A 13,966-nucleotide genomic window follows, 5' to 3' on the forward strand; every position below is an offset into this window, starting at 1 on the left:
CCCTTTGCTCAGGAGCAGCGTTCAATGATAATTCCATAGCTTTATTTATAAACTGTAATACTGAAACCTTTAGTATTAGCCATTAAAGACTACTTGGAAAAATGAAATTACAATAAAGGTTTGTTGACTTGATTCATTTGCTGTGAAGGGGTATAAACAGGGTCTGTTAAAATCCTCCCCGTCATTTCATGTCTGGCTCCCCTGAGATGGCCAGAAGTAGGGATGTGGTGACAAGCTGCCTCCTGAATGGACCACATGGGGTACTAACTTTATGTGCTCTGTCTTATCAAGGCCATTGCATTAGTAGGCAAGTGACTAATGCCTCTCCCCACTCCACCCCAACACCAAACAACAGTGTGGGCATTTGGAGCAGTCTTCATGTGCCCTCAGAGCTGCTGAAGAGCTGCCTCAGGGACTGCCCTGGAGGAGCCTGTGTGAGGGAACTGTTTCCTTGGCTGCTCGCCATTGCCTATGTTCATTCTAGTGCACTGCCAGCTTCGGGTGTGACAGCATGTGGGAGAATCATGGGCTAATAAGTAAGAAATCGGGAATCTATGAAGAATAATAATATTTTATTTAAATTTATATTCCCAATTGTAGTGGCCTTCTCTCATGTTTTTGTTTTGTTTTAGAGAATCAGCAGCAACTTTGTATCTGGGACTGCTTGAACAACATATATTAAAATGTTATGGTTGTTAAGATATCATAGATGATTAAAAATTAACCATGACAGTAAGTAACTGTCAAATAATGGTTTTAAAATCTAGCCTGTCTTCAAAACTTGAGCTTAATTCTACTTTGTATTATATTCCCCCAGAGTTCATATTCCTGGGCGTTTCCCTCTTTGATGTCATCAACAGATCTAAATCTAATCGATTCTTTTACTTTTTATTTATTTATTTTTAAATAGGCCCCATGCTGGGCATGGGACTTGAACCCATGACTCTGAGATCAAGATTTGGATGCTTAACTGACTAAACCACTCAGGTGCCCCTAAATCCAATTGATTCTGATCATAGAGCTACTTGTAATTGAACCTTGAGTCTAGTGCTTGATTGCATTATCTCATTTACTATTCATTTTACATACAGGTAAACTAAGGTTGAAAGAGTTTGAGTGACTTGGCTAAATTCATACCATCAGTAAATTGAGACCCCATGATTTGAAACTAAGTCTCATTATGTTACTGTGTAGTTGCATTTTGTAGGCATTTAGCTGTGTGCACATTAAACCAGACTTGACTGTCTTCTGTTCATCCCATCTATATTATTAATCAAGCAGTGAGTGTCATCAGAACTGAAATAGGGAGTGCAGGTGCAAACCCCAAAAGAAATGTGTAGTTTTTTTGTTTATTTGTGTTTTGTTTTGGGGAGTGTCCCAGCCATTGACAAATAAGTGGAAAACACCCAGACAAGTGGATGGTGCTGCTTCTGCAACGTTAGGGAGAAATTGAAGAACAAATTAAAAGCAACAGAGAAATATAGGCTAACGAAGAGTTAGAAGCACTGTGACTGTTGTGTCGGCAAAGCTGTGTCTCTAATCTGGGCCATTCAGAAATACGGAAGGCCAATCTTGACAGCTCTGTTTTTTATGTTTATAGGATATGTGACTCAATCTATTGTTTCATGGGGACTTCAGCTCCTAAGAGTCATCATGTGCTCCCAGCATGAAAGAAACTAAGAAACACCTAGAAAAACCATCTATTTTGATGTTTTTGAGTTAAGAAATTTCTGTCAGGGTGAAAGTGGAGAGGATGGTAGATATCTTTATGGTTATTTTTTTCCTTACAGTGTAGTTTTGATTATCTGAAGGTTGATTTTAACCTAAGTTTCGTCATTTTTTCCCCCTTTCTTAGGGCTTCCTGAAGAACGAGAAGGACAATGCCCTGCTATCTGCCATTGAAGAGTCTCGGAAGAGGGTAAGAAAGGGACCACCATGAGGATGTGCACCATTGTGAGGGCAGCAGTTTATACAGGGAGTGCAAGTTTTGGAAGCTGGAGCCTGTGTCCAGGCCCAGCTTTCCTACTTAGTTAATTCACCAGAGGGAGTTCTACAGGAACTGTTTTGAGGAAGATATCATACTCTACATGTAGTTAGGGACTGAAATATATCTGAAACCGAATGGCCAATTAATTATTAAATTAATATTAAAGTGGAAGGCCAGATAGTTCTTTGGTTTCATTGTTACGTATAAAATAGGTATTTCAATTTCTGTTGAAACAGCACTTCAGAAAAGCAGTTAGGATCATTGATAATTTTCCTTAATTTTTCTTTTTATCATACAATTTGATTTTTTTGTGTTACCCTTTATATGAACAATTTTCCCAGGCTCTTTAAATAAATAAAAGGAAAGGAAAGAAACTAGCTTGGTGCTCCAAAGGATGATAAGGAAGCCAGCCAGAGCCGCCATTATACATGCACCAATATTTTACATTAGCATTCCCTCAAGATACTCAAACATTGTTTCCTAACATGTGTTATCTCCATTTGTTTCTGTCAAGAGTTAGAAGATCAAAACCTTTCCAAAAGATCCCATGACAGAGTAAGAGATTTTTTAGGTCCCTGGAGTCCTTTGGGGTGGGGAGGGAGGAATGTCAGCAGTCATGTGAAGTCGATTTTTAAAAATGTCGCTCTTCCCAGGAAGGAGGCCGGGGAGGGTTCACTCTAGTCTGCTAGCAGTGGCTGTCTCTGCAAAAGTAAATAGGGGTAAAGGGGAAACCTCTTCAGAGCTGTCCTCTGTTGTTTACTTTATAACTCTTATATCAAGTGAAATATGTAATTTAAAATAAATTACATTTTAAAAATCATTAAATAAATTGCTTCTCAGTGTGCTTTATTAAAATATTCTGTGCAGGTGAGAATGCCTCAGGAAGGCTGATGTGAGATAGGGCAGCAGGAGGGCTTGCCAGCTCTAATTTATAAGATGATCCAAAGGCAATTTATTTAAATGATTGGTGTATTTAATTATCAGAGTAAAAAAATAATCCCTAAAATTTTATTAAGTATATTTTTGGCAATAGTATTTATTAGAGAAATTCACTTGATTCAGATTTGAAAAAAAAATTTTTTTTTAAACGGCTTTTTTGTTCACACTTTGAGGAACTCACCAACATTGATTTTCCTGCTTTAAAGGACCAGTGAAATTAAATTAGGATTGTCGGATGCCACTGAGCCTTATTAATCCATTTACCCTGCGGAATGTGTTTCTGGAATTGGCAGTCTCTGAACATTGTGCCATACTGAGACTAAATGTGCAGCCAGCCAAAACATTTAAGTGACATACCACAGTGCAAAATGTGTGCATATGTGTTTGTGAGGGGGATGTTCCGGTGTTGGGAGCTGTCATGGGGGGAGACCTTTCACCTGTCTGGACAGCAGGAGACTACCACTGAGCAAGAATTATTTTCAAACAAAAGGTGAGTGGTTTCCTGGCATTTTGGTGGTAATTTCATGTCTGAATAACTTGCCAATGTCCTGCTGAAATGCCAAGAAAACAAGCTACAAAACCACAAATATGTCCTATCTTTTTCCATTTGGTGCATCCCAGCAAAAACAGAACAACATTATCAGAACATATGTAGAGTTTCTAAAAGCCAGCAACAGCTCAATAATATGCGGGTGTGAAGTCAAAGCATATTGCCCTATTCCCTTTTTGAAAATGGGGTTCAAGTGATCCCCACCTGTTTTTAATTCAGTTGCCCAGTTCCCTTGCTGCCTTCCTTTCTTAACTGTGTGCAGAGAGATAGATGTCCACACATAACTCAGAAGAGTCCAATTTAATTTGTAATTTCTCCACTGCTTTGTCTTTTTCTGCAGTTTGTCTTTCCCTCCTTTCAATTTTTACACATCTGCACACCCTTCAGGTTATCCCTTTTCTCTTCCCTTGGATTCCTTTCCTTCTTGTCCCTCCTGTTCCTGCCTTTCACCTTGTCTCAGACCCTTACTTTCTCTCCTCTTAGTTGTTGGTTGGTAGCTTTGTTGATTCTCGCTCATTAGCTCTTCTGTTGACATTCTTCTTTGCACCTAATCCAGTGGTTCAGTTGTGGATCTAAAGGGAATAGGCTGCAATAGGGCAGATGGGTGGCTGATCATACCTGATTAGCCCACAAATTAGATGTTCATTAGCTCTAATGTAATTAAAATAAGCTAGGGGGGGATGCCTGGATGGCTTAGTGCCTGAGCATCTGCCTTTGGCTCAGGGTGTGTCCCGGGATCGAGTCCCACATCGGGCTTCCTGCGTGAAGCCTGCTTCTCCCTCTGCCTATGTCTCTGCCTCTCTCTGTCTATCATGAATAAATAAATAAAATCTTAAATAAAATAAAATAAGATAAAATAAAATAAATAAAATAAAATAAGATAAGCTAGGGGTTGCAGGGTCAAAGGAAGAAAATTTTAATGCTGGGCCTTTTTTTTTTTTTTTTTTTTATTTGAAGCTCCTTAATCACACTAATGATGAATGGAACCACAGTGCTGTTCATTCAGGTTGTGGGGCTGTTTCTAAAGGAGAAGCCTGGCATACTGCTCAGGAATATCTGAGGATTTGAACCCAGAAAGATGCCAGTTTTCAGAGTACTTCCTGTGTTCTTGAAATAGGAGTTCTTGGCACATAGGTGGGCAGCCTGATTAACAGGTGTTGGTTAATTCCCACTCTTGTCACTCTAACCCTTTATTTTTTTTTTAAATTTTTTATTTATTTATGATAGTCACAGAGAGAGAGAGAGAGAGAGGCACAGAGACACAGGCAGAGGGAGAAGCAGGCTCCATGCACCGGGAGCCCGACGTGGGATTCGATCCTGGGTCTCCAGGATCGCGCCCTGGGCCAAAGGCAGGCGCCAAACCGCTGCGCCACCCAGGGATCCCTGCTCTAACCCTTTAAATGATGCTGGAAGTCTGTCCCCACTGTCCTCATCGACAGTGTCTCTGGGTAGTATACTATCTGTTATCTTCAGTTGCTTTTATTCTTCTGCCATTCTTTATCAGCCAGAGACTTATCCTTAAGAAAAATCTTGTGACACTCTGGAATCCTCAGTCAATACCACAGCTTAGGCAGTGCCTCACCCCCTGTAGCAAGCTCAGAAAGCTATATGGTATGCCAGCCTTCCCCCACCTCCTTATTTCTGTCCCATCTGGTCCTCTTGCCATATAGCCTTGCATTTTCCCTTGCTAGGAGAGGTTCAAGGCTGAGGACGTTTTTGGGTTGATCACTAAAGTATTGAAGAATTTGTAGTTCACTTGTGCACCATTTCTAGATATCTTCTGGGGAAACCATCCCCTTTCCTACGCCTGACACTGCCTTTCGGTTCCAGTATGCTTCTCCCCATTCAAAATGCATAGCTCTCATATTGAAGGTCACTAATGTAACAAGAGAAAATGATTTTTCCCTCGGGTATTTTTTCATCCTAGGCTAACTAACTGGAATATGGTCCATTTTGCCTGACTGTAGTGAGAAGCAAACAGGTGGAAGACTTTTTAAATTTTTGTCATTACCATCTCTTGGTGTCTTCAGAATACATATTAGAGAAGGAATTCATTGATTGATGGACCAAAATCACACTTGCAGGATATGTCAGCTTTCTTCCTAAACATTTTTTTGTATGTGTCTGGTATCTGTCTTTTTCACATTTTAATAAATATTGGTCCATACTCAAACATCCATTTGTAGGAAGAGTATATATGGTTTTTCTGACAGTTTCCCAGGGCTCATATATATGGATATTATCAGTATAAACTATCTGTGTTGCCAAAAATAAAGTAGGCATTACTAATACTCATTCCCTTGGTGCTGCCTAATTAGATGCCAGTCTGATTATAAATGAAATGGCTTTTGGAAAAGTGGGCCAAAGCTGTTGGGAAACCTGGTCTGCCAGTTAAAGAGTAACAGGCTAAGAACGGTCATGATTCTGTGTCTGTTAAGTGGCTTTCATTTCTTCAGAAGGTTTTGTTGTGCCTTTTCCTTCCCTCACGTCCTTCCTTCTTTGTTTTCTTTCTTTCTTTTTCTCTTTTTCCTTTTCTTTCTGAGCACCTTTGTTTTGGCAACAACCTGCAGTGTTACCTCTAGACAGGCTTGAGGTTTGCCAGACATTTTCAGTGGTGACTTTGGGTAGAGTGGTAGGAGACCTAATCATAGAAGGGGCCACTTTTCTTTTACTGGTTTGCTTCCTTCTGTGAAAATATTGCTGTCTCTTTAAAAATAAAGACATTGGGAGACTGTTGTTTTTGTCTTTTCTTAGATGTTTACTAAAAACCATTGATTTTTATAATCCAAGAAAAAGTACTTCAGTTTAAACTGTGACGTGCTATCACTTGTAATATGCAGCTTAATTTCAGAGATTTAAAGGGGATTTATCTTAATGAGCACATGAAAAGATGTTCAGCATCACTAATCATTAGGGAAATGTAAATAAATCAAAACCATGAGAAATCAACTCAAACCCATTAGGATGGCTACTTTCCCAAAGAAAGAAAGAAAACAACTCAGAGGGGATCCCTGGGTGGCTCAGCGGTTTGGCGCCTGCCTTTGGCCCAGGGCGCGATCCTGGAGTCCCGATCCTGGAGTACCGGGATCAAGTCCTGAGTCGGGCTCCTGGCATGGAGCCTGCTTCTCCCTCTGCCTGTGTTTCTGCCTGCCTCTCTCTCTCTCTCTCTCTCTCTCTTTCCATCATAAATAAATAAATCTTTTAAAAAAAAAGAAAAGAAAGGAAAACAACTCAGAATATAGTGTTGGCAGGGGTGTAGAGAAACTGGAACCTTTGTGCACTGTTGGTGGGAATGTAAAACGGCCCATCCTCTATGGAAACCGTTTTCAGTCCATCAAAAAATTAAACACTGTATTTATACCCGGAAAAGTTGAAAGCAGGAGCTTGAAGAGATAATTAATTGTACATCCATGTTTATAAGCAGCATTACTCACAATAATCAAAAGGTGGAAGCAACTCAAGTGTCCATAGATAGATGGGTGGCAAAATGTGGAATACACAACAATGGAATATTATTCAGCCTTAAAAAGGAAGGAAATTCGGGGATCCCTGGGTGGCTTAGCGGTTTGGCACCTGCCTTCGGCCCAGGGCGTGATCCTGGAGACCCAGGATCGAGTCCCACATTGGGCTCCCTGCGAGGAGCCTGCATCTCCCTCTACCTATGTCTCTGCCTCTCTCTCTCTCTGTGTCTCTTATGAATAAATAAATAAAATCTTAGAAAAAAAAAAGGAAATTCTGCATATGCTACAAAACAGATGAACCTTGAGGATGTTCTATTAAATGGAATAAACCAATCACAAAAAAAGACAAATGCTGTATGATTGCACTTATGTGAGGTACCTAGAAGTAGTTGAAAACAGAGAATAGAGTGGTGATTCCCAGGGGTTAGGGGAAGGAGAGTGGGGAGTCAGTGTTTAACGGAATAGAATTTCAGTTTTGCAAGATGAAAAGCATTGTGGAGTTATATGGTGGTGGCAGCCACATGACAGTCTGAATGTACTAATATCACTGAACTGTACAGTCAAAAATGGTTAAGTAAATTTTATGTGTATTTTACCAGTATTAAAACTTTTTTTTTTTTAATGGGTTAGACTAAGGATAATTTTTAAAGTAAGTAACTTTTGCTCTCGAGGGGCTTTCATTTTCTGAAAATGAACTTTTAAGGAAACTGTTGTTTTCCCATTTGGGTCATCTCCTTCTGTTCCTTTCTGACAGACCTTTGGCATGGCTGAGGAGTACCATCGAGAGTCCATGCTGGTTGAGTGGGAGCAAGTGAAACAGCGAATTCTCCATACACTGCTGGCATCAGGAGAAGATGCCCTGGACTTTACTCAAGAAAGTGAGGTAGGTTGAATCCAGAAGATAAGCCACTAATAAAAATGTGAGGTCATGGAATACTTACCTACTCGACTACTGGCAGTCTTGGTGCAGATGATCACCGCCTCCCCCTGGAGACACTTAGCTTTCCCTGGCCTCCAGAATGCCCACATTTGCTGGGATTTCCTCTAGCCTGTCTGGTTATTTCTGCTCAGCTTCCTATGCTCAGTCTTCCTCAAACTCCTTGACCCCTAGATATTTGAGTGTTCCAGGGCTCAATCCTTGATCTGTTCTTTCTCCCTCAATCATTGCCATTTTGATTTCATCTGGGCTTATAGCTTTACATACCATTTCTATGCTGAAGAGGCAGACATACCTTGCAGCCCTAAATCCTAGACTCATTTATCTAGTGGTCTTCTTGGCTCTACTTGGGTGTCTTTAATAGTCATCTCAAGTTCTACATGTCTATAATTGTGTCATGATAGCAACTGCCGGCCATCCCCCTTCCATGCCAGCCTTCCAGCCCTCTCTTTTCACAGAATTTATCATCTTTTTAAATGGCAGTTCCACTGTTTCACTTATTCAGATCAAAAACTTCAGATTCATTTTTGTCCTCTCCTTCTCCCACCTAGTCTTTCTCACATGTTCACAAGTCCAATTAACCTTACTCTCAAAATATACCCAAATTCCAACCACTTCTTATTACTCCATTGTTAGCACTCTGGTCCAGACTACCATCACCTCTCACTCATATTATTGAACTAGCCCTCTTAACTGCTGGTTTTACTTATCTGTTGCTGTCTAACAAATTACTCCAAACCATAGTGGCTGAAAACAAATGTTTAGCCTAGCTGGGTATTTTTGGCTCAGGGTTTCTTGAAGAGTATTAGCTGAAGTATTAGCTGAGTACTCATTTCAGGGCTCAACTCAGAGAGGATCCACCCCTAAGCTCCCTCAGTATGGCTCTCAGCAAGCCTCAGATTTTTCCGGGCCTTTGGCCAGGATATCAGTTTCTTGTCATGTGGGTCTCTCTGTTGTGCTGCTCACAGCATAAAACTTGCTTCCCTTGGAGCAAGAGTGGGGGATCTGAAGGAGAGCTAAAGTGTTCCCTACACAGAAACCAATCTTTCTATGACTTCATCATGGAAGTAGTATCTTACCCCTGTTTGTTCAAAGTAAGTAATAAAATCCAGCCTATACTCGTGGAGAAAAGATTATATAAGAGCTTGAATCTTTAGGAGGTGGGGATCTGGGGGAGACCATTTGAGAGGTGGTCAACCACACTAGTCTCCCTGCTTTTGCCCTGTACAATCTCTTCTCAACATACCAGCTAGAATAACCCCGTTAAAACATGGGTTAGATCATGTCACTCCTCTGCTTAGGATCCTCCAGTGACACCTACCCTGCCTGGACTGAAAGCCAAAGTCTTTACCATGACCTCTCTGTCCCCACCTGACCTGGTGTTGCTACCTCTCCAAACTTATCTCCTACTACTCTTCCCACTGTTCTTTCTGCTCCAGCCATGCAAGCTCCTCTTTCTTGAACAAAGCCTGCAGGCTTGCTCCTGCCTCAGGTCTTCTGTGCTTCCTCTTGCATTCTGCCAAGAATATTCTTTACCCAAATAACTGTGTGGCCCTCTCCCTCACTTCTTTAAGTATTTACTCAGTGCCATCTCAATGAGGCCTTCTGAGGTCTTGACACCTGCACTCTAACACAGCCTCTCCCCATTCAACACTTGTATCCCCTTTTCTTGCTGTATTTTTCTTTTCAGCATTTTCTTCCACACACCATTGTGTATATTTTATGTCTTTACACTGCTTAGTGCCTGTTTCTGATGGTAGAAGGTAAGCTCCTTGAAGATAAGGACTGCTGCATGTCATGATTTTACTTATACCTCCAATACCTAGATGAGTACCTGGAACATGGTAGATGCTCCAGAAGTATTCGCTGATCAAATCTTTGGCCTCTGGCTAACTTTGTGCTAGCTGAAGTAGTAGAGATATGGTGAAATTGTGATTTTTAGATTGGGTATGTTAATAGGGTTTGTTTTAATTGCCAGTGTTTATTGAATAGTGGTAGTGCTAAGTTGAGGGTTTTCTTCTCTTTAAAATCTGATTTTTTTTTTAAAGATTTTATTTATTTATTCATGAGAGACACAGAGAGAGGCAGAAACATAGGCAGAGGGAGAAGCAGGCTCCCTGCGGGGAGCCCGATGTGGGACTCATTCCCAGAACTCCAGGATCATGTCCTGAGCCGAAGGCAGACACTCAACCACTGAGCCAGCCAGGTGTCCCTAAAATCTGATTTTTAAAGAGGCAGTGTATTTATTTATATGATTCAAGAATTAAAGTACCCTGTCTCCAAAAGCTCATTCCCTCCTTGCTTTGCCCCCCTCCCGTCCCCCCCCCCATGTAATCATTATTATTAGTTTCTTGTGTTTATTTCCAGTGTTCCTTATATCAACACAGGTATATTAATGACATTGTGCATTCTTACCTCTCTTGCTCCTTCTTATACAAAAGTTAGCTTTCTAAATGCTCTGTTCTGTATCTTGCTTTTTTCCACTTCATGTATGCTAGAAATCTTTCTGAGAGGGACTTTGAGGCTGCATCTTGGGATGATTGGCAGGAAAAAGCATCTTGCTTGATCATTCATGTCTGCTTTTATGACATGGGGAGCTGTGACTTGTCACACAGTTACCACTCTGGTTTAGGGAGTGAAGAGATCTGGAGGTCAAATCCTGGTTTCATCACTGACTAGTTATGTTACACTAGGTTATGACTTAACCCTGCAGACTATCAGTATCTTTACTGGTGAAATGGTATCTTTTATGGGGAAGATTAGTGATCATGTAAGCAACTGACCCATAATGGCCATCCTTTACTATTGTTATTTAAAAAATCATTTCAGATGATTTAGAGAGTGGATTAAAAATTACAATGTTATAAAAATTATGGTGTAAGACATTTCAAGTAATACTACCAACACTTCCTGGTAAGTCTTTTTCCTGGAATTTGTTTCATGGCTAGCTAGCATTCTTTTCTCACTACAGCTAGGACAACTGAGACCTAGAGAGACATATAATACACTGGTGAGACCCAGGACTGTTGACTTCTTCTTTTTTTTTTTTAATATTTTATTTATTTATTCATGAGAAACAGAAAGAGAGAGAGAGAGAGGAGAGAGAGAGAGGCAGAGACACACAGGCAGAGGGAGAAGCAGGCTCCATGCAGGGAGCCCGACGTAGGACTCGATCTGGCATCTCCAGGATCAGGCCCTGGGCTGAAGGCAGGCGCTAAACCGCTGAGCCACCCAGGCTGCCCGGACTGTTGACTTCTATACCATCATTCTGTTGAAGTGTGGGTCAAAGGTGGATAGCTTGGCAGTGTCATTCCTGCAGGGTAACTTCATAATCCTGTATCCACACATCTGCTCCTGGTTTATTTATCAATTTTTTTGAAAAGGTTTTATTTATTTATTCATGAGAGACAGGCAGAGACATAGGTAGAGGGAGAAGCAGGTTCCCTTCAGGGACCCCAATGTGGGACTCAATCCCAGGACCCTGGGATCACGACCTGAGCCAAAGGCAGATGCTCAACCAGTGAGCCACCCAGGTGCCTGCTCCTGATTTAAAAACCAGTTTTTTTTCTATTAAATTAGCCCTCAAACAAATGCTAAGGACATTTGTCTCAGGAAATTACTTGTTAAGGACCCTGTGGCACATTTCTTAAACTCAGAGACTTCAAAGACTAAGATCAGATCTTTGGGAAAGAACTAATGTATAAAACCCTTGGCCAGCCCAATGTTTCTTAACTTCCTGTGAGTTTGGACAGATAAGTAGAACAGCTCATGATTTTATAAGCTTCATTTTTTGAAATGGTGTTAATAGGTTGTGGTCTGCATTGGGATTTGGAAGTAATTATAAGCTGCTAATGAGATGTTCTTTTTTGATTGCTCTTCTCTTAAAAATAGATTAGTCTATTTAGTAGACTTTTCTTTCTTGACCTCAAGTCCCCTTGGAAGAGAGTTATTGATACTTTTGCTATTCTCTATTGTGATACCTAGCAGAATGGATAGCTTTGCTATTAAAACTGGCAAGGGATGCAGATTGTTCTCTTTTCAGGTTACCTAGGGAATCACCATTTTCTGGAGCCTTGTCAGTTTGTTTTTATTGTTTTGAACTTTTTTCCTGAAGTAGAACATAAGTACAGAAAAGTGTATACATTATAAGTATGCAGCTCAGTGAATTATCACAAATGGAACGCACTGAGTTAAATTAAAGATTATTACCAGCACCCCAGCAATCCTCCTTATGTTCCCTTCCACCTCTCACCACTAGCTACCACCACCGCCAAGGGAACCATGGTCCTAACTGCTAACATCATAGATTAATTTTGGCTCTTTTTGAACTTTATGTAAATAAAGTCATACAGTATGTACTCTTGTTTCTGGCTTCTTTTGCTGAACAATTTGTATATCGTTTGTAGCCATTCATTCTCATGGCTGAACAGTATGACTACAATATGCTTATTCATTCTTGGTCTGATGACATTTGGATAGTTTCCAGTTCTTTGCTTTTATAAATAGTACTATTGTGAAGATTCTTGTACGTGTCTTATGGTGAACATATGTTTTCATCTCTGTTGGGTACAGCTAAGGGGGGAATTGCTGGGTCAGAGGATATGCATGTGTTCATTGTTGGTGGATACTGCCAAACGATTTTCCAGAATGCTTGTATCCATGTACCCTCCCACCACCTACTAGTATGTGAGAATTCCATTTGTTCCATATCCTTGCCACACCTGGTATTTTTCACCTTTTTAAATTTCAACCATTTCTACAGGCTTTTTCCTTATAATGTTCTTCAAAATAATGGAAAGGTAATGTTATCTCCACTTGGGCAGACTTTTCCTCTACCCTATTCATAGGAAACCACATAGCTTGAAGGCCAGAGGTAGTAGGCTTTGGAACTCCCGGGCCTGGGTGTCTGTTTTATAAGTGGCCTCTCTGGAAGAAGCGTCCTAAGGAATGTGGAACACATGAAGTGCTTTGCCAGTGACAGCAAAGAATGTACACACAGCACGTTCTAGCGGTGTTTATGGTGGGTGTTAGTATTTGGTGGGTATTAGTATGTGGTAAGCACATCAAATTTTATAATCACTTCAGGATTGATATGTCCCTTAGGGGACCCCTTTTAGGGATTTCCCTTTGTTTATAAAGAAAGTATCTCTAGGAATGAAAGAAATCTTTGTGTATAGGTAGAAAAAAATAATTAAAGAAGTATGACTTGCCATCTACACCATTCTTTTCTGGGCACTTTATGGTCAGGAATAAGGTTGTTGGCTCCCAGAGTCATTAGGAAGGAGGCTTTTGATCATTTTGAACTGACCTTACATTTGAAGGAAAATGTTTACATTGGATAATTTAATATAAAGAGATACCGGAGACTTTTTTTTTTTAAGGTTTATTTATTTTAGAGAGATCAAGAACGTGGGAGAAGGTGCAGAGAGGGAGGGAGAATCTTAAGCAGACTCCATGCTGAGAGTGGGGCCTGTTGTAGGGCTTGATCTCACAACCCTGAGATTATGAACTGAGCTGAAATCAAGAGTCAGACACTTAACCAACCATACCACCCAGGTGCCTCCTTGGGACCTTTTTTTAAAAGCAAAAGTGAACTAAGATATGGTGGATTCCTGAAACCTTTTACCTCTAAGCCTTCTGAGCAATGACACATTGGTGATAACCATTTCCCGCAAGTTTTAATGAGGGAAATGATATTTCCATAGCACAAATTCAATTTGGGAAATTGCTTTGCTTTCCTTAGGATATGATTGAAGAAAGGTATAATTTTTAAAGGAAGAGAGGGATTGAAAGATTGTTAATAACTTTTCAAGCTGTGGTCTGAATAAAAACCATGTGCTTTGAAGCAAAAAAGAGACTTCTGGAACTTCTGTGCCATCCTTGCATGTGGTTAGTGGGAGGAAGAACAAACACCCCCAGTGCGCACTGCTCTTATGAAAGCACTTGGGGTTTGAGAAGTCCTGGAAATCCCTGATATTTTTTAGCCAACTTTTAAAACAGTATTGAAAAGTCCATTTTTATCTAACTTTAGTCCAGTCTAGTGCCTGGGTTGGTATTAGATATAGTTAATAGATAGGTTTTTTTTCCCCCAA

At 40.5% G+C, this 13,966-nt stretch overlaps 1 protein-coding gene across 1 annotated transcript in view; it reads left to right on the forward strand.

Annotated features, from left to right (window-relative positions):
- NUP93 (nucleoporin 93) overlaps nucleotides 1-13,966 on the forward strand; it is a 109,552-nt gene that overhangs the window by 68,226 nt on the left and 27,360 nt on the right. The window contains exons 4-5 of the mRNA XM_055332157.1: nucleotides 1,856-1,918; nucleotides 7,692-7,820. Coding sequence (XP_055188132.1) covers nucleotides 1,856-1,918; nucleotides 7,692-7,820 — 192 coding nt within the window. The remainder of the gene's footprint in view (nucleotides 1-1,855; nucleotides 1,919-7,691; nucleotides 7,821-13,966) is intronic.

This window comes from Nyctereutes procyonoides, unplaced genomic scaffold, assembly GCF_905146905.1.
Source record: "Nyctereutes procyonoides isolate TBG_1078 unplaced genomic scaffold, NYPRO_anot_genome, whole genome shotgun sequence".
NCBI classification, from domain to species: domain Eukaryota; kingdom Metazoa; phylum Chordata; class Mammalia; order Carnivora; family Canidae; genus Nyctereutes; species Nyctereutes procyonoides.